Genomic DNA, 23,523 nt, shown 5'->3' with positions numbered 1-23,523 from the left:
GTGTGGGGCCCACCTCTTGTCCTGATCTCCAATTTTGCAGCCAAAATAAAGGTGATAGGCTCTCTTAACCATAGTGGTTATACTGCGCTTTTGTGATGCAAAAGTCACTTCACCACAAACATAGCAGAAGTTATCTGCACTGTTCACACAAGTACGAGGCATCTCTGCTCACTTTGGCTAAACAGAAATGTGTCCCTTTGCAAAATCAAACACTGACAAAGAAGAGAGCATGATACTGTATGATTTCTAGAGCTGATATAGGGCAATTTGTTCAGCAGAGTGATGTAAGCTTCATGATGATTGCATCATCCATGACTTCTAGGAATAACATGATGCAATTCATATCATGTATGACGCAATACCAGCTTCAGATTGCATCATTCATTGTTTTGCCTAAAAAGCAAGTACTGTCCAAACCCAGTCATAGATTTATTCATAGATCCAGTCAAAGATGTATTTTAGTCATTTCTGGTTTAAATTGAGATCCCTTCCCTTTATAACTCACTTATCCTCCGCCATTCCCAAGTCAAGGGTCGTATATACTGACCCAATAGCATATCTTGAAAACTAGAGCCAATCAACAATTTTAAGCATCATTTTCGTTCTCAGTGACCCAGAATTAGTAAAGTTTGACTACATTTATTTCAGAAGCATTTTGGCTGTAGAGCAGTGTAATCAGGAGCTCACTTTTGACCATGCTGAGTTTGTTGTCTGTCATTCAAATAGAAATGTAAGAAAGACAGGCCAAGATAGAGGATTGGACTGAGGAAGACTGATCCAGAGTGGAGAGGTAGATTTGTGAGTAACTGGTGAAAATAGAGTTGTCAATAGGGTGACCAGATGTCCTGATTTTATAGGGACAGTCCCAATATTTGGGGCTTTTTCTTATATAGGCTCTTAATACCCCCCACCCCCATCCAGATTTTTCACACTTGTTATCTGGGCACCCTAGTTGTCAAAGCCATGTGAAGGGTAAGATCACCCATTGTTAAGGTGTAAAGGAAGATTAGGAGGGGGCTTTCTCACTATATAAATTTATACTTTAAACTAACATGGTTCCATTAAAATTTAAGGTCTCAGTGAAAACTGGGAAGCTCCAAATTTAAGGTTCCCATTGCCCCTGTAACTTGGCCATATTATAAGTACATATAGATAAAGATTTGGGGCAGTTCTCTTATGTTTGTGTGCTAGGCACTGTACAACAACAGAAGGGTGTGCTCAAATGGATAGAGGTAAATGTGTATCTTAATATTTATGCATATAAATATAAGAGAACTGAGTTAGATGGGGGGGAAATGTCACTGATGTGTTTAGACCTTTAAATTCTAATTACATTAACCCAGTTTTGTGTACCTAATTTTCCCTTTTTTTAAAAAAGAGAGAGAGAACTTTAGAGTTCTGGTGCACTTATCCAACTGTGGTAAGCATATTTTTAACGTGAGACAAGGATTGTTCATTCAAATCCAAATACAATAGCTGTATTGATATTTTCTATGTGTTTTTAGAGGGCTGGGTACACGTTGCTATAGACACAATTATGGTATTTTGACTTGTGTGGCAAACAGCACGCATTTAAATAAACATACCAGGTCATGAAGGTTTCTGTAGTGGGAAACAGGATTGGACCAGGCACTTGTGTCAGTGGGAGATTGTGGAGAGAGCTTCTGCAGCTAGGATGGGGTTCAAGTCCCAGGAATTTGTCAGCAGAGCTTGGGGAAGATTAGAAGGCTTCTGCAGTTGAGTGAATAGTCAGGTTAGTACTTGTCCAATACTTGACTCTTTGGGAGTTTATATGCAGTGGTGTTGTAGCACTGTTGACTCCAGGATATTAGAGAGAGAAGGTGGGCGAGGTAATATCTTTTATTGGACCAACTTCTGTTGGTGAGAGAGACAAACTTTCCAGCTACCTGAAGAAGAGCTCTGTGTGGCTCGAAAGCTTGTCGCTCTCACGAACAGAAGTTGGTCCAATAAAAGATATTATCTTGTCTCCTTTGGGAGCCATGAGCACGGTCGTGTACCTGGTATGCGTGGCCCCACAACGTTACGAGACCACCTCATCAACCTCTTCCTTGTGCTGGCTAAAGTGGCCATCTATGATACAAGGAGGAGAATGCTGGTCGGGGAGCTGCTCTGCAATTGTGGGGCCTATTTCTGTTCCTCCCATGTTTCATGCATCCAGGCAGAATTCCTTTGGGTGGTGTCCACTGGCTCCCTAGACACCTTTGAGGAGCAGTGGGTGCTGTCTGGGGTTCTCTGCTCAGTGACCCCCTCTGGATCCCTGATTTTGTACCTATGACCCTCACTCCCATCCTGTTTAATCATTGGTTGTCCCAAGTGATCAGTTGAACCCTAGTTTTAGTAGCTCCTCCACTTTGGCTGGGGGGAGGGCTTTATGACAAGGGCAGGCTAGCGCCCACCCCTTTCCTAGAATTCAATATGGGTTGTCTCTTTTGGGGTTACTAAAAGGGCTTAACAGTTGGGCCAAGTTTGATTAGGGCTTAGTCACTTGAGTGAGCGCTGGGTTTGGAGGCAGTTCGTGAGATAGATATTGGGGCAGGTGCTTGTGACTGGAGTGGGGCGCTAGAAAGTTTCTTAAGTTGGGAAGGAAGTCAGAGGTGCTTGGCAAGTGGACTGGAGCCTGGGGAGGGCCACTTTCACTTAACAGAAACAGGTGGTTCACATTGTTCCATTGGTCTCCGTGCAGATTAAATGGTTCACAGGGAAGACTACAGCTCTCCACTGCAGTAAATAGGAAACCAGGGGCAGGGGAGCCCACTCTGCTCTCGTGGGCTGACTGTGCACCTCGTTCAGGACAGCGCTGAAGGGCTCCGTGTCCTCTTGCGCTCCAGGGTTGGGGGAATACAGCGGGCAGGGCGGCAGTAAGCCTGATGAGCCGGCACGGCCCTGTGAAGCTAGGGAGAACGAGGAGGGACGGCTGCGGCACGGGACGCTAGTGTGTGCATGGCCATGGGGCAGGGCGGAGGCGGTATTGCAGCCTTGCTAGCTGCGGGGGGCGGGGGAAGAGCCCCGTCCCACACCGGCCCCTGAGTTCCTCGGAGCAGAACAGGGCGCGGCTGGGGGCGCTCCCGGGAGAGGCGAGGGGCTGGAGGAAGCTTGGAGAGGGGCGGCTGCCGCAGCAACGCCGCCAGCAGGAGCGCGCTAGAGGGCGGAGGGGGCCGTGTCTTGGCAGGTGGGCGCCGCCGACGGGGCGGGCGTGGCCGCGGGCGGCTGCCGGAGGCAGAGCCGCTGCCGCTGAGGGCGGTCGGTGTGAGCGCTGGGAGTCGCGGGGCTAGCGCGGGCGCAGGGTTGCTGGCGGCGCCGCCGGAGGAGAGGCTGCTACTGGGGCATGCGGGGAGATGAGGCTCAAGCCCGGTAGCATCGTGACATTTCTGTGCCTCAGCGCCGCCTTCTCCTTTGTCTGCTTCACCGCCTGGAGCAGGAGCGGAGGTGAGAGCCGCCGGGGCTGCCAACCGCCCCCCTCGCGCCGGGCACCGACCGCCCCTGGGGTCCCCGTCAGGTCACCTCCCAACGGCCGCCGCCTTCTGCACCTGCCCAGTTCCCCTCCCCGCTGGGGGCTGCCCCCACAACCCCGGCTGCCCACCCTTTCCCTGGCGGGGGGGTGGCCTCCAGCTCGGCCCCTCGCCGCACTGGGGCAGGAGGGAGCCGCAGGTGTCGCTCTGTCTTCCCCAGGCTGCTGCCGACACTGCCATAGGTGCAGCGCCCGACCCCTGCTCCAGCTCCAGCTCCCCTGCTCCGGGCCGGGAGCTGGGTGAAGAGTAGCGATCCTGGGGACTTCTCCACGCACGCACTCGCAAAGCTTTGGTAGCAGGATGCTGATGCTTCAAAAATGTCTTGGGGCACAAAGTAGCATTTCAGATTAAAATCCTGTTTTAATCCTTTGGCTGTGATCTGCTGCTGTCCGGGGCAGGGGCTACCTCCGGCCTGGTATTCAAAGGTGCTGAGCACCTTCTGCTCCGATTGACTTCATTTGCAGGGGCCAGGGCCGTCTCCAGGCACCAGCTTGTCAAGCAGGTGCTTGGGGTGGCCACTCCGGAGCGGGGCGGCACGTCCAGCTATTCGGTGGCAATTTGGGGGAAGGTCCCTAACTCCGGCTCGGAGCGAAGGACCTCCCGCCGAATTGCCGCCGCAGATCGCGATTGCGGCTTTTTTTTTTGGCTGCTTGGGGTGGCCAAAACCCTGGAGCCGGCCCTGGCAGGGGCGGGGAAGGTTCAGCACTTTGAAAAATCAAGCCTCTATGTCTTACTACCTCCCACCTTTATAGTTATCACATCCCTACATAGTTGGGATGGTAAGGGTTACACACAGGATTTCTGAGGTGTTACAATTTATAATACTCTCACCCTGTCAAGAACTATTCACATTTCCCAGAATAAGCGCATGTATACTGGTTAATTATTGTCCTCGTTAAAATTAAGGCTAGGAAAAAAACTATTTAAGAGGCCACATAGGAAGGTAGCTCCTAACCAGTAGCTGTTTAGGTGAAAATGTTTGTATTGCACAGTTTGCATTGAATTATCTGGAACTGATTATCCCGACCTCACTTAAACCAGTATAAATGGAAATCAGTGGAGATATCCCCCATTTTATAGTGAGGTCATAGCCCAGTCCTGCTCCCACTAATCAATTGCAAAACTTCTGTTGACTTGAATGCTTCAGGATACAGCCTACTGTGTTTTAAAACCCAGTCCTGCAAATACTTAAGCTGGTATGCAATTTTACTTACATGACCAGTCTTATAGATGGGACTACTCAAAGTCCTAATTCTGTGAAGACTAAAATGTGCTTAAATTTGTGCACTATGTGCAGTCCATTGAAATAAACACTGCAAGAGAATGTTTCAATTGAAACACAACATTTAAGTCAGTGGGACTACAGTACATAAAGTTTAAGCATGATTGTAACTCTCTTTGCAGAATCAGGACCCAAGTGAGTAAAGTTAAACATCTACATAAGTGTTTTGCAGGTTAGGGTCCTGGATTATACTTTTAGGTAAAAATTATATTTAAGAAAATTCTTGTCAATATTATTAACAACACCCTGATATTAAAATGGAAAGAACAGGAACGGAGTTGGTGATATGGTAAGGCTTTTACACATCTAACTATTATGATGATTTTTCAAAATTGATCTTTATATTTTATTCATCTGGGACACTGAAACTGATCTGTTTTATTTGCTGATTCTTGGGCAGTAGGAACTTTTGATTGAAACATTAATTTACACCAACAAAAGACAAACCTTTAAGTTAACTGTTTTTAAAAGAACATTTCTATTCATTTTAGGTTGTGTAAGATAAGTGACTTCTATGTTGAATAGGCTGTCAACTCCACAGGTAGCCATGTCTGAAACCTCCCCTGAGGAGGCTAAGGAAAGATGAAATAGCACGTGGACAAAGATGCTAACACTGAAATTATTTTCCAAATATAACATAGAGCAGTTGTCTGTTAAAGCACTAGAAGTCTAAAGATCTCTGTCATGAGGATGTTTTGTGTGAGAAAGGGGCAAACAGCATTTCTGGATTCACAGATGTTTCCTGAATACATCTTCACAGAGGGCCCAGTTTTGTAAGATATAGGTGTATTACTATGAGCCCCAGGAATTAGTAATTTCTTGTAGGGATAAGGGAGACTTTGGGACTTCTTGCTTATAGTAGCATTCACTCTCTCTAAATACCGCTGTTTGTTTTTATTAATTATTTATATTGCAATATTGCCTACTGTCAATAGGGATCCAGGCCCCTTTGTGCTAGGCACTGTACAGATGAGTATAACAGAGACATAGCTCTTGGGACTTGCACTTATTTTGTCTCCAATCATGATGCTGTTTATCATATCATACACTTTCAAAAGCAACAATTTTGCTGAAAAAGAAGGTTGTGTATAAATACAAGTAAGGTAAGACAAAATCTAAGAAACTAAGATCCAAAAGATGATGCAAGCAAAACTTCAGTCTGTTCCTTTTGTAGTCTAACAATCAACAGGCTTGTGTAATTCATATTTTGTTACTCCTTGTTTCACTTTCATTCACGCTTATCGTTTGAGGCTTTGTCCCTAAGAGTGTCCTCTTCTATATATGTATATTTTGACTACTACTTTTCTCTCCCTCCCCACGCAAAAAATTTGCACTCTTCCCCCTCCCCAAATCAATAAATAAACAAACATAACATCTAATTCTTCTCAACCTGCTTTGGCTTTCCCCTGCTACTATCTGTTTTATTAACAAACTTCTTGTTCTGATGCCATTTTTCTTTAATTGTTCAAAGTTTGTGTCTTTGGTTTTACTAGATGCTGTGACTATTTTAGTAAATATACAGATGGAGTCACAGGTTAGAAACTGGGTCAAATGATAACTGTGGTGTGAATGTAGTACTTTACTAAGAGATGAGGCTTTAGATCAGTGGTGGGCAACCTGTGGCCCACAGGCCTCATGCAGCCCGTCAGGGTAATCCGCTGGTGGACTGCCGGACCATTTGTTTACATTTGCACGGCTGCCCACAGCTCCCAGTGGCCGGTTCGCCGTTCCCTACCCACCACTGCTTTAGATCACTAAAGAAGCAGGCCCAGCCCCAGGTAATCATGATCCCTAGGAACACTCCCACAGGGGTCCCATTCCATCCCCTTACTTCAGTGTTAGGGCCCCCCACTTTTTCAGAGACAGGAACAACAGTATAAGAGTCCCCTGTCTGGTGCAGAGGGAGCAGCAGCAGCTTCTCTTCCCCCTCCTTCCCCTTCCCCCCCCAAAGTACTTACCCCTGCAGTTAGCATGTATCTGCTTGAGTTGGTAGGCTGTATGTGGCTGCACTGCTTTTCTGCCTGCTAGGTTTAAATGCCTTTTGGGGGATAGTTTTACAAGTCTCCTTCTCCCTACATCAGCTCAGTAGTTGGTCTTGCAATTATTCCCCCATACAGACACTGTGTGTATTCTACATCCCTCAGAGCTATTGTTCCACTGGTGGTCTCCAGTGTTAGTGTTGTACCTAACCTGACTCCTATGCACACACATACAATCTCTAGCTCAGAGGTGTTTTGTGGCCCATCAGAGGGTACGGAGTGAAGTGCTGCTGATGCTTGAGCTAGTAATATGGGGGGACTCAACTACTCTGTGCTGTTAATAGAGTCACTCTGTGCAGCTTGAGTCTTGTATTGCAATGTGACTGCTCTTCTTTGAGCTAGGCTAATTTGAGAGAAGTTAACTCAAATGTGGATAACAGTGCAGTGAAGACAAGTCTTCAGGCAGGTGTCACTACATCATTTATGCCCTGTTCATGTTTTCAAACTTTGCTTTACAATCATGAGGTTAGAAACTTACTTTTTTAATAAAGAAGACTCTGTGATGTAGTCACCAGGAGCTGGGTCCCTAGGCACAGGCCTATAGTGTCTATGGTTTAATGTGATAATTTCATTACAAAGCCAGATTAAGTTTTTCACCTGCTTTTATAAATAACTTCTGTAAGCAAATGTGATTACTTTTGTACACTCAGTTCATTGTGCCAACGAAGCTTTGAAGTAGTTACTTATGGAGTGAGTAAACTCCCTGTCTCCAGTGAATCAAACATTATGGGCTCAATCCTGTATGGTGACATGAGTACTCTTTAAGTATCCCCTAGAGCACTGTACACACACGCTGCTACCGGGTATCAGTGAGTAAGCAAGTTTCACGGTATAGCAGTGCCTATTCCACATGCTGGACTCTTTTTGCTCTGAGTCTTTTTGGTCCCTACCCAACCCAAGGCATGTTGTGTCTGTGAAGCAGACACGTGTGCATGTTAAGGGTAGAAAAGTGTGTTATCAGGGACAAAGTGGAGATGATTCATTGTAACAGAGTCCAACCTGATTATGTAACTCCACTCCCAGATGTAATTACATAGGGCAGTTATTTTATCTGATACCGGTTCAAAGTCAGGGAAACAATGTAATAACTAACATTTATATAGAGATCTGCTCCTAATATTTCAACCAGATTCTTTCACAGTTAGGTATGGAGTCAGATTTAGTATTTGTCTTCAGTGTTGCCTCTCAGTCCATGATAAATCACACAGGTACATGGGCTTGAGAGATGAGGATGAGGAAATAGAAAATCTCATTTGTTTCCTCATTTCAAAAAAAGCTCAATCGTAAGTCAGGAAGGAGACAAAAGCACTTGGCAAATGAGTTCATATTATGTTTACTTCACTGGAAATATTTATATTTTGTTCCTGAAAAATATACTTGATAGTACAGTAAAGTGTTCAGTGGGTGTAATTTGAAAAGGATGAGGAAAGGGATAAAGAGCTTGTAAAGAAAGTATCTTCTCCTAGGTATATCTTGCTGAAATAAGAAAAATCTGATTTTTTGGATGAATTCTTGATGTTTAAAATTGAAATAATGTGGTGTACACAGTAACACAAACAGCTCCTTACCGAGAAAGTCTAGAAACTTATGTGAGCTCTCTCATATATTATTTTAGCAGACAAAGCCTTGATCCTGCAATTGCACCCATGCAGAACCCCACTGATATTTCTGCCCATTTTCATGGAGCTCTATATGAGTGTCGACATCTCTGCAGATGCAGTTGTAATATCTGGCCCAATGTTTCAATTAAACAGTGGCAAAATTAATTGTCAGGCTTTCAGTGTGTCTTGCATCTTCTCATTCTCATTTTGATAAATAGCATTAATTCTGATTTATGGAACTACAAGTGAAGCCCAATATTCATATCTAGGCCTGTAAAAGGCCACTCCTACAGAGTGTTGAATACTCTCCAGATAGGCTTCAATGGAAGCTGAGAGCAGTCAGCATGGGACACTTTTGGCACATGCAGGACTAAACCCTAAATAGAGGCACTATTCCACATTTAGTTACCTGAACTGACCCACAGGGTTTTGAGGACTCCAAAGTGGAGTTGGTGCTCAAAATTAAAAGTTAAATGCCTAAGTTTGCACCCAAGGCTGCAGTTGTGCAGTGTTATGAATGTGATTTACCGTACTGTGTAAGGGCCTGATTCCAGTGTCAGGTTTTTGCTATTGTCTTCAGAAGGAGCAGGATTGTGCCCTAAATATGCATGGCCAGATTGAAGCTGGCTTTTCTAGTGATTCATGGAAGGAAGAATGTATGAGGAGCTTCCTGTCCCCTTGTTCTTCCTGGGCAAGGCACAGTCACAGCCCCTGCATGAACAGGGTGAGATGTGGGCACAGAAGACCCTCTCACTGCTCTTTCCAAGAAATTCTGTTAACATTTAGAAACAACCAGTGTAATTCTATGTAGAGCCTTAAAAAAAAAAAAAAAAAAAAAAAAAAAAAAAAAAGCCCCTGACATTGAAATATATGTGGATGAGGGGAAAGCAGTGGACGTGTTATTCCTTGACTTTAGCAAAGCTTTTGATACGGTCTCCCACAGTATTCTTGCCAGCAAGTTAAAGAAGTATGGGCTGGTTGAATGGACTATAAGGTGGATAGAAAGCTGGCTAGATAGTCGGGCTCAACGGGTAGTGATCAATGGCTCCATGTCTAGTTGGCAGCCGGTATCAAGCGGAGTGCCCCAAGGGTCGGTCCTGGGGCCGGTTTTGTTCAATATCTTAATTAATGATCTGGAGGATGGTGTGGATTGCACCCTCAGCAAGTTTGCAGATAACACTAAACTGGGAGGAGTAGTCGATACGCTGGAGGGTAGGGATAGGATACAGAGGGACCTAGACAAATTAGAAATCTGATGAGGTTCAACAAGGACTAGTGCAGAGTCCTGCACTTAGGACGGAAGAATCCCATGCACTGCTAAAGACTAGGGACCAAGTGGCTAGGTAGCAGTTCTGCAGAAAAGGAACTAGGGGTTACAATGGATGAGAAGCTGGATATGAGTCAACAGTGTGTCCTTGTTGCCAAGAAGGCTAACAGCGTTTTGGGCTGTATAAGTAGGAACATTGACAGCAGATCGAGGGACGTGATCGTTCCCCTCTATTTGGTATTGGTAAGGCCTCATCTGGAGTACTGTGTCCAGTTTTGGGCTCCACGCTACAAGAAGGATGTGGAAAAATTGGAAAGAGTCCAGCGGAGGGCAACAAAAATGATTAGGGGGCTGGAGCACATGACTTATGAGGAGAGGCTGAGGGAACTGGAATTAGTCTGCAGAAGAGAAGAATGAGGGGGGATTTGGTGGCTGCCTTCAACTACCTGAAAGGGGGTTCGAAAGAGGATGGATCTAGACCGTTCTCAGCGGTACCAGATGACAGAACAAAGAGTAATGGTCTCAAGTTGCAATGGGGGAGGTCTATGTTGGATATTAGGAAAAACTTTTTCACTAGGAGGGTGGTGAAGCACTGGAATGGGTTACCTAGCGAGGTGGTGGAATCTCCTTCCTTAGAGGTTTTTAAGGTCAGGCTTGACAAAGCTCTGGCTGGGATGATTTAGTTGGGGATTGGTCCTACTTTGAGCAGAGGGTTGGACTAGAGGACCTCCTGAGGTCCCGTGCAATCCTGATATTCTATGATTCTATATTTTATAAATTCCCAAAGAACTGTTAGTTTCTTCTGACTTTTCCTAACTTGCTGATTAAATTACTGTTTATTACAGTAATATCACTAATAAATAGTAAACTCAGTGCTGCACTCTTTAAAAAAAAAAACAAACAAAAAAAAAAAAAACAGATTTGTTAGGCAAATGCTTATTAATAGTTAAACCTACTCATTATACATGATCTATTTGCAATAGCAGCACACCCTTTTTCTTGTTTAGTTTCAAACTACTGATTATATAATAAGCCAGTGGAAATAATGCATTACTGGAGTACAAGTAAGATCATCAGTTGTTTCTGCTATTTTGCAAACAGTGTCACAAGTACACCATTACTAATTTATATTGTGATAACAAAGTATAAAACTGTTTTGTCATTAAGGCTGGGTGAATGATGCTAAAAATAACTCTTTCCCTTTTCTTTAAAGTCTTACTCGGCCTTTAACAATGAGACTGAGTGCTGTGGAACAATAGGTCTTGTATTGCTCATAAGCAAACTTTTGAATTTATGTGGTGGTGGTGATGCTGACATGTTCTGAAAGATGTCCTGTCTGTCTGCCTCACCAAGAAGAAATAGTACTTGTGATATGAGGCTTGTGAAGATCGATATGTACTAGATATATTTAAATGGTTTTAAATGTAGTTTTAAATGTTTTTCATTATCCTGTTGAATGAATAAACAAAGAAGCAAATTTAGTACCAATTTTGGGAAAGATGTAAAAACTGATATTCTAGAATTATTCTGAAATCACACAGTTTCTGTACTGACCAAAAAAATCTCCACTCCGCCATGGGGGCAATGAGTCTACTCATGCTGTCATTGAAATCAACTGCAACACTCTCACTGATTTTGTTGGTAGAGGAAACCAGTTTTATAGCTCCTTTAGTTAATGTGTCAAAATCTTAAACCCTGGGTCTGAGCCTACAAGGCTTTTTCATGTGAGCAGTCTCTCTAATCTAAATTTGGCCTCACCTAGTAGCAGAAATTTAGCATCAAGCCAACCATAACCTTGATACGAATCTAGCTCAATGGGGTGAATTAAGAGTAAGGCCATAGTGTCAGCATAGATTTTTAGCCTTACTTTTGAATTTTCTATTTGATTTATTCATACCATTGTAAGGTCCCTTAAACTTTTTTGAAGTTTAATTATATAACCTTCAAGCATGTTATATCTTTCTAGTTCCTTGAATAATATTCTAACAGTTCTGAAGACAGGGACATCAGAAAATAGGTTCCAGGGTCAGGGACATACAAATGTCCATCCCCTCAGCTGCAACTAGCACTTACTGGGTGCAGAGGAGGATTCAACCCACTGTACCTGTCTAACTAGACATTTTGTTGTAACCCACACCCCTTCGAATCTGTGTACCTTACAAACATTAATTACTTTATCCTCCCATTCTGTAAAGTGGGGAAGTATTATTTTTCCAGTTCTACAGATAGAGGGACTTGCTCACGGTCACACAGGAAATCTGGGGCAGAGCTGGAAATTGAACCCAGATTTCCTTAGTCCTATTCTGGTGCCTTACCCACAAGCCATCCTTTTTTTAGGCTCCTATGTTAATAATTTTCAAGCCTTTTTTAACACTGCTTATTCCTCATTTTATTCACTATGTTCTTGATCCATGTCCATCTTGGCTAGGAAAGGCCAGTGGTGGAGATTGTCAACATCTCCTTTAAGAACTTTGCTCAAGGCACTGGTGCATCCCAGGCTCAATAAACGGCTTCATACTGACAATCTGGACTATTGTCATCCTTATAGTAAAGATTATTCAGAAGGTTGTGATGAGATTACTCTCACAGTAGCAAGATTTCCTTCACCATTGTTAATCTGAGAACCAACATATGTATGGCACAGAAACTGTTTTTGCAGTATTGGTGGATGCTCCCTTCCTAGTGAGGGATGAAAATCAAGTATCCAGGCTGATAGTATTAGATGTATCAGTTGCTTTCTATAGGTGGTGTTCACTCATTTGGGATCTCAGCAGGAGCTGGTGATACTGCTCTTGAGTGGCTCCATTCTTACTTCTTGGGGAGATCCTAGATGGTGGTGTTGGACGATTACTCTTCTGCCCTGAAGGGTCTCTTATGGAGAGTTCTGCAGGATTGGTTCCATCTTGTCCTCCTGCTCAATGTGCATATGAGGCCATTAAGACAGTTAATGTAGAAGCATTGGCTGTGGGTGTCTTCAATATGCTCATGACACCCATTTTTATCTCTTCTGACTCAGACCAAGCAAATGAATGCCTGTCACACTGTCTTGTGGAGACTGGGGCATGCAAGATAATGAGTTACTGAGGCCCAGTCCAGATGAGACAGAGTTGGTTGGTCTGGGAAAGCAGCCTTAAGATATGACCAAAATTAGCTATCACAAACTGAAGGTGTGTTAAAGGATGATTATCTCTTGTTTGCAGGCTGGAAGTTTGGTTGGATTCCCAGCTGTCACTGGATGATCATCTTCAGCAGTAGCCGCCAAAGTTGCTTTTTATCATTTGTCTCTGGTTAGGAGGTTATGATCTTTTCTTTCCAACATGAACTTCATCACTCTAAGGTCTGGTTTACACACAGTTTTTACACCACTTCATCTATATTGGTTTAGAAATTGATATAGTTAGATCAGTGCAACCTCTTCTGTGAACAGTTACACCAATATAAACACCATTATGTAAGTAAAGGTGTATTGGTATAACTGAGTCCACAGTAGGGATTGTACTTATCTAACTATATTGGATTTTAAACCAATATAGTTAAAATCCTACACAAAGTATGTGCAGACAAGCCCTAATTCATGTCTTTTGTGCCTCAAGGCTAGAGCTCTGTAATGTGCTCTACTGGGTGCTGCACCTTAAAACCCATTGGGAAATTAAGAGTAGTGCAGACTACACTTTAGTGCAGATTAGTGGAGTGTCTGACTGTGAGCGTATTCAGTTAGTGCTCCATGACTTGCAATGTCTACCTGTGGGTTTCTAGGTTGATTTTTTTTAGCGTGTTGGTATTGACTTAAAGCTATAAATGTATGAGAGAGAAGATCCTAAGGGTATGTCTACACTACAGGATTAATTCGAATTTATATAATTCGAATTTAGGAAACCGATTTTATAAATTCGAATGTATTCGGCCACACTAGGCACCATTAATTCGGTGGTTTGCGTCCAAGCTACCATAGTAGCATCGATTTCCAGAGCGTGGCATTGTGGGTAGCTTTTACATAGCTATCCCATAGTTCCCGCAGTCTCCACCCCCCTTGGAATTCTGGGTTGAGACCCCAGTGCATGATGGGGCAAAAAACATTGTCGCAGGTAGTTCTGGGTACAGCCTCCCCCTCCCTCCCTGAAAGCAACGGCAGACAACCATTTCGCGCCTTTTTTCCTGAGTGAACTCTGCAGACTCCATTCTGCATCAAGCATGGATCCCGTTGTGCTCCAGAACGCAGTCTTGAACATTATAAACACCTCGCGCTTTCTCGTGGAGTTTATGCTTACACAGGACCAGAAAAAAGAGGCGAGGAGGAGGAGGCGGTGATTGCAGCGCAGCGACCAGCGTGATGAGGACATGGACACGGACACAGAATTCTCTGAGACCGCGGGCCCCGGTGCTTTGGAGATTATGATGTTAATGGGCCAGGTTATAGGCTTGGAACGCCGATTCTGGGCCCGGGAAACAAGCACAGACTGGTGGGACCGCATAGTGTTGCAGGTGTGGGACGATTCCCAGTGGCTGAGAAACTTTCGCATGCGTAAGGGCACTTTCATGGAACTTTGTGACTTGCTTTCCCCTGCCCTGAAGCGCCAGAATACCAAGATGAGAGCAGCCCTCACAGTTGAGAAGCGAGTGGCGATAGCCCTGTGGAAGCTTGCAACGCCAGACAGCTACCGGTCAGTCGGGAATCAATTTGGAGTGGGCAAATCTACTGTGGGGGCTGCTGTGATGCAAGTAGCCAAAGCAATCACGGAGGTGCTGCTACGAAAGGTAGTGACTCTGGGAAATGTGCAGGTCATAGTGGATGGCTTTGCTGCAATGGGATTCCCTAACTGTGGTGGGGCAATAGATGGAACCCATATTCCTATCTTGGCACCGGAGCACCAGGGTACCCAGTACATAAACCGCAAGGGGTACTTCTCAATGGTGCTGCAAGCACTTGTGGATCACAAGGGACGTTTCACCAACATCCATGTGGGCTGGCCGGGAAGGGTTCATGACGCTCGCGTCTTCAGGAACACCAATCTGTTTAAACGGCTGCAGCAAGGGACTTACTTTCCGGACCAGAAAATAACCGTGGGGGATGTTGAAATGCCAATTGTTATTCTTGGGGACCCAGCCTACCCCTTAATGCCATGGCTCATGAAGCCATACACAGGCAGCCTGGACAGGAGTCAGGAGTTGTTCAACTACAGGCTGAGCAAGTGCAGAATGGTGGTAGAATGTGCATTTGGCCGTTTAAAAGGTCGCTGGCGATCCTTATTGACTCGCTCAGACCTCAGCCAAACCAATATCCCCATTGTTATTACTGCTTGCTGTGTGCTTCACAATCTCTGTGAGAGCAAGGGGGAGACCTTTATGGCAGGGTGGGAGGCTGAGGCAAATCGCCTGGCTGCTGATTACTCGCAGCCAGACACCAGGGCGATTAGAAGAGCACACGATGAAGCGCTGCGCATTAGGGAAGCTTTGAAAACCAGTTTCATGACTGGCCAGGCTACAGTGTGAAATTTATGTTTGTTTATCCTTCCTGAAAACCCGCCCCCTTTATTGACTCATTCTCTGTAAGGAACCCACCCTCCCCCTTCCCCCAGCTTGCTTTCAAAGGAAATAAAGTCACCATTGTTTAAAAATCATTTATTCTTTATTAATTGATTATAAAAAGAGGGAGAGAACCTGAGTGGGGTTTGGGAGGAGGATCAGCGGGAAGGAAAAGCCCAGTAAAAAAAGGTTAAGAAAATGGCAGCCTTTTGCTTGGGCTGTCCACTGGGGTGGAATGGGAGGGTGTACGGAGCCTCCCCCCCCATGTTCTTACACATCTGGGTGTGGAGGCTATGGAACATGGTGAGGAGGTAGGGGGGTTATACAGGGGCTGTAGCGGCACAGAACCTGAGTGGGGTTTGGGAGGAGGATCTGCGGGAAGGAAAAGCCCAGTAAAAAAAGGTTAAAAAAATGGCAGCCTTTTGCTTGGGCTGTCCACTGGGGTGGAATGGGAGGGTGTACGGAGCCTCCCCCCCCGTGTTCTTACACGTCTGGGTGTGGAGGCTATGGAACATGGTGAGGAGGTAGGGGGGTTATACAGGGGCTGTAGCGGCACTCTGTTCTCCAGCAGCTGTTCCTGAAGCTCCACCAGACGCCGGAGCATGTCTGTTTGCTCACGCAGCAGCCCCAGCGTTGCTTCCCGACTCCTCTGATCTTCCTGCCGCCACCTCTCATCTCGAGCGTCCCTTCTGTCCTCACGTTGGTCCCTTCTGTCCTCACGTTGGTCCCTCATGTCCTCACGTTGGTCCCTCCTGTCCTCACGGTCACTGGCTTCTTTCCTATACTTGCAAACCGTCTCCTTCCACTCATTCAGATGAGCTCTTTCATTCCTGGTGGATTGCATGATTTCGGAAAACATCTCTTCTCTCGTCTTTTTTTTACGACGCCTTATCTGGGATAGCCTTCGGGAAGGAGGAGGGAGGCTTGAAACATTTGCACCTGCTGGAGGGAGTGAAAAAAGGAGAGAATTTTTTTAAAAGATACATTTTTCAGAACAATGCTTATACTCTTTCACGGTGTATACTATTCACATTACATAGCACATGTGATTTCTGTGCAAGGTCGCATTTTGCCTCTTAATATTGAGTGCCTGTGGCTTTGCTGCTAGAGATCACAGACGCAGGTCGGGGCAACAGAATTCACCTTGCATGCTGCCATGGTAAGCCACTGTCTTTAGGCTTCTGCGCCCTGCTTTCCCACATACCAAGCAAAGCCCGTTGTGCTGCAGTTTTCCTGTTAGCTTGTTTTCTGCTGCTGAAGGTTAACACCCCCCCCCCATCCAATTCTCTGGGATGAGTGCTTTCTCCCTCCCCCCACCGCGTGGCTGGTATCAGGGAAGATCCCTGCAGGAACCAAACTAACACCACCACCCCCCACCCGCCATGAATTCTCTGGGATGAGTGCTTTCTCCCTCCCCCCACCGCCTGGCTGGTATCAGGGAAGATCCCTGCAGGAACCAAACTAACACCACCACCCCCCACCCGCCATGAATTCTCTGGGATGAGTGCTTTCTCCCTCCCCCCACCGCCTGGCTGGTATCAGGGAAGATCCCTGCTAGCAAAACGCGAAAAGCTCTGGGCCAATCCTCCCCCCCCCTTTGCACTTGGCTAAATGCAGGGAAGGATTTCTTTTCAGCCACAGGCAAACAGCCCAGTAGGAACGGCCACCTCAGTCCCCTTAATTAAATTCCCTTATTTCAACCAGGTTACCCTAAGCGATATCACTCTCCTGAGGATTACACAGCAAGATAAAGAACGGATGTTGCTTGAATGCCAGCAAACACCGGGACCATACGCTGCCAGGCTCTGTCAGGCAATGATACCAGATTACTTGCTACTAGCATGGCGTGGTCAAGTGTCCTACCATGGAGGACGGAATAAGGCTGCACTGCCCAGAAACCTTGTGGCAAGGCTTTTGGAGTACCTCCAGGAGAGCTTCATGGAGATGTCCCTGGAGGATTTCCGCTCCATCCCCAGACATGTTAACAGACTTTTCCAGTAGCTGTACTGGCTGCGAATGCATCCCAAGTGCTCAGGGCAAATTAATCATTAAAAATGCTTGCTTTTAAACCATGTTTTATATTTTAAAAGGTAAACTCACCTGAGGTCCCTTCCATGGGGTCATGGTCTTGGGTGCTGGCTTGGGAGGCTTGGGAGGGTACTTCAGTCAGGGTGAGAAACAGTTCCTGGCTGTTGGGGAGAACGGAGAGCTGGGTGCTCTCTGCCAGCTCGTCCTCCTCCTCCTCCTCTTCCCCTTCCACGGAATCATCAGGTGTACCTGATGAGATTATCCCCAGCTCGGAATCCACAGTCAGAGGTGGGGTAGTGGTGGCGGCCCCCCCTAGAAATGCATTTAGCTCAGCGTAGAAGCGGCATGTCCGCGGCTCTGACCCAGAGCGACCGTTTGCCTCCTTTGCTTTTTGATAGGCTTGTCTCAGCTCCTTGACTTTCACGCGGCACTGATCTGTGTCCCTATTGTGGCCTCTCTCCATCATGCCCTTGGAAATTTTTTCATAAGTTTTGGCATTTCGTCTTTTCGAACGCAGTTCAGCTAGCACTGAATCCTCTCCCCATATAGAGATCAAATCCAGTACCTCCTGTACGGTCCATGCTGGTGCTCTTTTTCGATTATCAGCCTGCATGGTTACCTGTGCTGATGAGCTCTCTGTGGTCACCTGTGCTCTCCACGCTGTGCAAACAGGAAATGAAATTCAAATGTTCCCGGGGCTTTTCCTGTCCACCTGGCCAGTGCATGCGAGTTCAGATTGCTGGCCAGAGCGGTCACAATGGTGCACTGTGGGATAGCTCCTGGAGGCCAATAACATCGAATTGCGGCCACACTAACGCTAATTCGAATTGACAAATTCGATTTTGGCGCTACTCCGCTCGTCGGGGTGGAGTACAGAAATCGAATTAAAGGGCCCTTTAATTCGAATTAAATGGCTTCGTTGTGTGGACGGGTCAAGCGTTAATTCGAATTAAGGCAGCTAAATCCGAATTAAAGTCGTAGTGTAGACCAGGCCTAAGTGACTGCCTTCTTCTTGTGACTAACTGCCATATTGGAGCTTATCAGAGGCTCTTGAAATGGCTCTCCTTGGTATAAAAGAGAGGGGACTTCCAGCAGGGTGTTCTCCGTGAGGATGCCTTTCCTTTAGAATGCATTTCCACCTAAGTTTGAAATAGCTTATGTCAGCTGATTTTCATGGTGCACTGCAAATTGTATAGTCTTAGGGGGCTGTTGAAGTAGTAGATACAGTGTGGGTTGATTAGAGGAAAAAGGGGGTATTATTTTTATTTTAGTGCTGCCTGGTTACTTAGTAGTATGTTATAGGGTTGTTGTTTCTTTCTATGATTGATTGTATTTTTAAGTGTTTGTCAGAAGCACCTAGGGTGTTCAGGCACAGGCACTTTGTGTTATTTTCTAAGTTTAAAGAACAAATAAATAAAATATACAATTACTTTACTCTGATGTGATTGCCAAATGCCAGTTTATGGTTGACATTTTTGGTCAATCTGACATTGGAGCATTCAAAAAAATGTAAGGAGGGAGACAGTGAGTGAGAGAGCAAGAGACAGAGACCATGTGTTCTGTTGTTTGTCTTCTGTTCCCCTCCCTTCAATCTCATTACTGATTCCTCCTTGCCTTACTAACTTTTTAATGTAGTCCTGATGTACTGCACTGGCCATGATCAAATACAATCTTACGATGGAAACTTGTATTAAATTTAGAAAAATCTTGTTTGGTGATAAGAGCATGGAAAATAGAAGTTAAACAGCAGTACCCAGAAACACATTACAAAACATGTAATTAGGAAAAAACCTCTCCATTACAAGATGATTGGAGCAGAAGCAGCCAAAGTAGGGACTTCTGCACTGGGAGGAGAAGGGAAAAATGGGCCCAACCAGGATGATCCATCCCCTGTCCCAGCACCCCTCAGGACCCAAAACTGTGCATGGGAAACCTCCCAAAATCTGGGGTCAAGACCCTGGTGGTGCCTCCCTTCCCCCTGCTATGTGGCCTTGAGGGGAAACTGCAGAGGAACCACCAAAGATTCCAGCAGGTAAAAGTAGAAGCAGCCAAAGCAGGGATCTCTGGATATTCAGAGAACTTTATAGAGTTTTGACTGGACTTTCTTTGCATTGTGCTGATTGGCTGTCTGTTTTCTCCTACCCTCTTTCATTAGCAAAGAAGGAAGCTGAATGCAGGTTAACTTAAACAAGTGTAACTTTATTAAACTTTGTGCACTGCTCCATCCATAACTGATGCCCAGACTCCAACCCCCATCCCTTCAGTGAGAAGTTGCTAGAACATAGCCAAATTGGAGTTTTGTCTTTACCAGAAACTCAGCTGATTCCATGGTTTTTGAGATAGTTTAGTCTCCTCAACAGGCAACTACATCAGGATTGATCTATCTCTGTCTCCCCGTCACCTGTTTCTGAGTCTAGCAAACTATCTCTCTGTGAAGTCCCCTCCCTGCCTGTGGGGTTGACCTCTGGATGGTTCTCTGTCTCACCATTATGCAATGATCTCTGTAGGCTCTCTCAGGGTCTTGTGTGTGCAGGCTCATAAGTGTCTCCTGTTCCTCTAGATCACTTGTCCCTCATGTGTAGTCCCCTCGTATGACGTGGGTGCAATTGCATCTCATGACTCCTTTAGTCCACTCCTTCTGGTATGTCTCTAATGGCTGGAGCCCTACAGGAGTGCCTGCCTCCAGGGCCAGTAGCTCCTTGACTGACCTGTTGAACTCTAGTACCTGTTTCCTCTTATTGTTGACTATCTCGTCTCAGCGGTGTCTCCATCCTTCTGGCTGCCACAGATCTCCCTCTGTTGAGAGCAGGGTTTGCCCCTTCAGTGTCTGCACTGGATTGTTTTGGCACCTGTGTGATGGGGTACTCCTGTGTGCCAAAAATGCTAAGAAGGGGTCTGAACCATAAGAAACAGCCTTGTGTAACAGTCTCTTTGCTGTTTGCACAGATGATTTCATCTTACCATTACTCTGTAGGTATGCTAGGGAGGAGTTGAGTTGTGGTGGTCAAATTTCTGTTTGCAAGCAACAGGGCCGGCTCTGGCTTTTTTGCCGCCCCAAGCAAAAAACGCCGGGCCAGCCGGAGCAGCAAAGGGGGGGGGGGGGAGAGAGAGGGGAGGAGGAAAACAAACCTGCCCCCGGCCGGAGCGGCGAAAGGGGGCGGGGGGGAAGAACAAACCTGCCCCCGGCCGGAGCGGCGAAGGGGGGCGGGGGGGAGAACAAACCTGCCCCCGGCCGGAGCAGCGAAGGAAAGAAAAAAACAAATACCAGCGGGACCGTGGGTGCAGGGGGACTCCCGGACCTGCAGACCCCGGGCAGCGGAGTGTGCACCCCAGCTAGCGGGGGAGAGAGAGAAGGGGGGCCCCCAGGGATTCCTTAAGCGGGGCGCCGCCACGCGGCCCCTCCGTGGGCACCGCCACGCGGCCCCTCCGCGGGCGCCGCCTGCCGGGAGGGCTCCCCGTGCTCTGGTCGGCAGGCAGGGAAGGACGTGGGCTGCCCTGCCGGGCTTGCTGCAGGGCGCTCCCGTCCTCCACACCGCCGCCCCCTACAGGGCAGCGGGAGCAGCAAACCAAAAAGAAAAAACCTGCAGGGGCGGCCAAAGCGGTGAAGCGGGAAAAAAAAGAAAAGAAAAGGATTAGATGGAATGCCGCCCCTTGGAATATGCCGCCCCAAGCATGAGCTTGCTCCGCTGGTGCCTGGAGCCGGCCCTGGCAAGCAAATTCCTTGAATTTTTCTGAGGTAAATTGGGGTATGTTGTGGATGAATACAGTGTCCAGAATACCATAGCTCACAAAATGGGCCTTCAATTCACCAATCACTGACTTTCTTCTTGTATCCGGCAGGGACTTGACCTCCCAAAAATTTGGTTAGTAATCTACTGTAATCAAGTACTGCTTTAAATTAAAGGTAAATAAGTCCACTCCCAGCTTTTCCCTTGGTCAGGTGGGCAGATCATGTGGTGACAGTCTTTCTGAAGACTGTTATTACACAACCAGAAGGTGTCATACCCTTCAGTCACAGAGTGAAGGTGTGTAGTCATTCCTGGCCAGTAAACACACTCTTGAGTTTGTCTAAGACAGCTATTAGTGCCGATGTGTGAGGCATGTATTTTCTACATGACGTTCTTACATAATGATGCAGGGACAACAACTCTGTCCTTGAAATATGATTCCATGTTTCATTCTCAGATCATCTTTAAATTGAAAATATAGGTTGGCTTTTACTGGCACTTGGATTTTATTTTCTGGCTTCTTGTTCTCTTGACTGCCTGGAATTGGATGTCCTTTTCTGTAGCCTCTGATTTCCATCAGCTTTCCTGTTGAAAGTGGGACGTAATGCAGCGTGTTAATGAATTCAGTATCCTGATCCCTTCCCCAAACTTGCTGATGCTGGATATATATTACATGCTCAGGGTCTCAGCTACCACCAGTAGTCCTGGACAATACCTGATCTTTACCTGGTAGAGGTGGAGGTGCATCAATATATGTGGCAATCTCTTTGTAACACTAAGAAGGGGCTTTGCCATGATAGGTTTTCTGGGTTTGTGGTCTGATTGCACTATTACTGGGTGGCGATAGGTAAACTGATGACATTGCTCCACTTCAAATACCACAGCCAGAAGCTCTTTTTCTATCTGGCTGTTACCCCTGTTCAGTATCTAACAGGCTTTTGCTGGCACAAGCGATCGGCTCTCCTGCAGAAGAGCTACACCCAATCCTTTCTCCAGTGCATCACACTGGAGTGTCAGTGATTCTCCTGGCTGGTAGTACTTCAGGACAGGTGCATCTTATATTATTGATCAGCGTGTCATGCTTGATGTTGGGAACTTGCCCAGTCCCATTCAACATCCTGCCTTGAAAGCTGTCGTATGGGTTCCACTACTGCAGCCAGGTGTGGACAGAACTGAGGCAGCAAATTTCTGGTTCCTATGAACCGTTGTATCTAGGGTGACCAGACGTCCCGATAAAATTGGTCGGGACGCAATTTGTCTTGATATTTCGCTCCGCCGGCAGCAGTTGGCCCTCCCCCCCCCCCCCCCCCCGGTGTCCCGATATTTTCTTCCTCTGATCTGGTCACCCTAGTTGTATCCTTTTCACACCCACTGGAACTGGCCTGTCTCTTGAGGGAAGGAGGTTTATGAGAATGAGTAATAACCTCTTCCTACAAAATTGCATATTATTTTCAGTAGACATCTCAGTCATGTTGTAAAATATGGAGTAGAATGACATGCTGCTAATTACTCTGAATTCTGATTCCCTGGTGATGTTTTTGATTTGTATACTTTATTTTCTTGATCCTGACTTTCCTCCTGGTTTCTTAAACTCTTCTTTTCTCATTCTGCTCTGCCTCCAATTTCCTGGTCAGATCCTCAGCAGTGTAAATTGGCATAGCTATATTGACTTCAGTGGAGCTGCGCTTATATATAACAGGTGAAGATATGATCCTCCCTGTCTAGCACTTCCTGCAGCAGACTTTGTGGTTCAGCAATATCAGTTTTCTTTTAATCTCCTGTATCCAAAAACAATAATTCCCTGCTTCCTGTTCAAAAACTTTAGGGTGCCAAACATTCCCCCCCCCCCCCCACACACACACTCATTCTCTTCCCCTCCTGTCTTCTTACTGCAAACATGATTGGCAGAAGGGAAGTGCTGATATCACTTTCAGCAAGAGGTTTAATGATCCCTGTCTGTTTGGCAATGAGCCAGTGAAGGAACTGACAAATCCATGAGCCTCACAAATAATCTGTGATAATTGAGAAGTTCTATATATGGGACATTAACAAAATACAATACTTGTTTTATTATTTCTTTGCTTCTTATGAAGATAGATCTGCTGCAAATATAATCTTGAACTAATGTTTTGTGAGAGATTGTGAAACTGGTAAAGGTGATTGGTGAGTAAAACAGAAGTCAGATGTTCAGGAACCATTAGCCAGGGTGATATGTTTATAATCTGGCTTTGGTTACAGGATATTTAATCAAAAAAATTCCAAGACACAGCATAAATCCAGTTGCTATTGAGAGGATTAAATACATTGAGTTTAAATCTTAAATTACAATCTACATTAACATCTGTTAACTTTTTTAAAGATTTTCTAACTTTCATGTCTTTTTTTTCTTTTTTTTTTCTTTTTTTTGAGCTAATATCCAAGTATAGATGAGAGCTGCATAATTTAATAAATAAGGCTAAGAATTTGTCACAGATATTTTTAGTAAAAGTCATGGACAGGTCATAGGCAATAATTAAAAATTCATG

At 45.7% G+C, this 23,523-nt stretch overlaps 1 protein-coding gene across 3 annotated transcripts in view; it reads left to right on the top strand.

Annotated features, from left to right (window-relative positions):
* The first annotated feature begins 3,280 nt into the window (after window positions 1–3,280).
* MGAT4D (MGAT4 family member D) overlaps window positions 3,281–23,523 on the top strand; it is a 94,012-nt gene continuing 73,769 nt past the window's right edge. For all 3 annotated transcript variants that reach the window (XM_065405811.1, XM_065405810.1, XM_065405808.1), the window contains exon 1: window positions 3,281–3,447. In XM_065405811.1, coding sequence (XP_065261883.1) covers window positions 3,357–3,447 — 91 coding nt within the window. In that variant the 5' untranslated portion in view covers window positions 3,281–3,356. The remainder of the gene's footprint in view (window positions 3,448–23,523) is intronic.

This window comes from Emys orbicularis, chromosome 5 (genome assembly GCF_028017835.1).
Source record: "Emys orbicularis isolate rEmyOrb1 chromosome 5, rEmyOrb1.hap1, whole genome shotgun sequence".
Lineage (NCBI taxonomy): Eukaryota > Metazoa > Chordata > Testudines > Emydidae > Emys > Emys orbicularis.
This window is presented reverse-complemented; position numbering and strand designations above follow the sequence as displayed.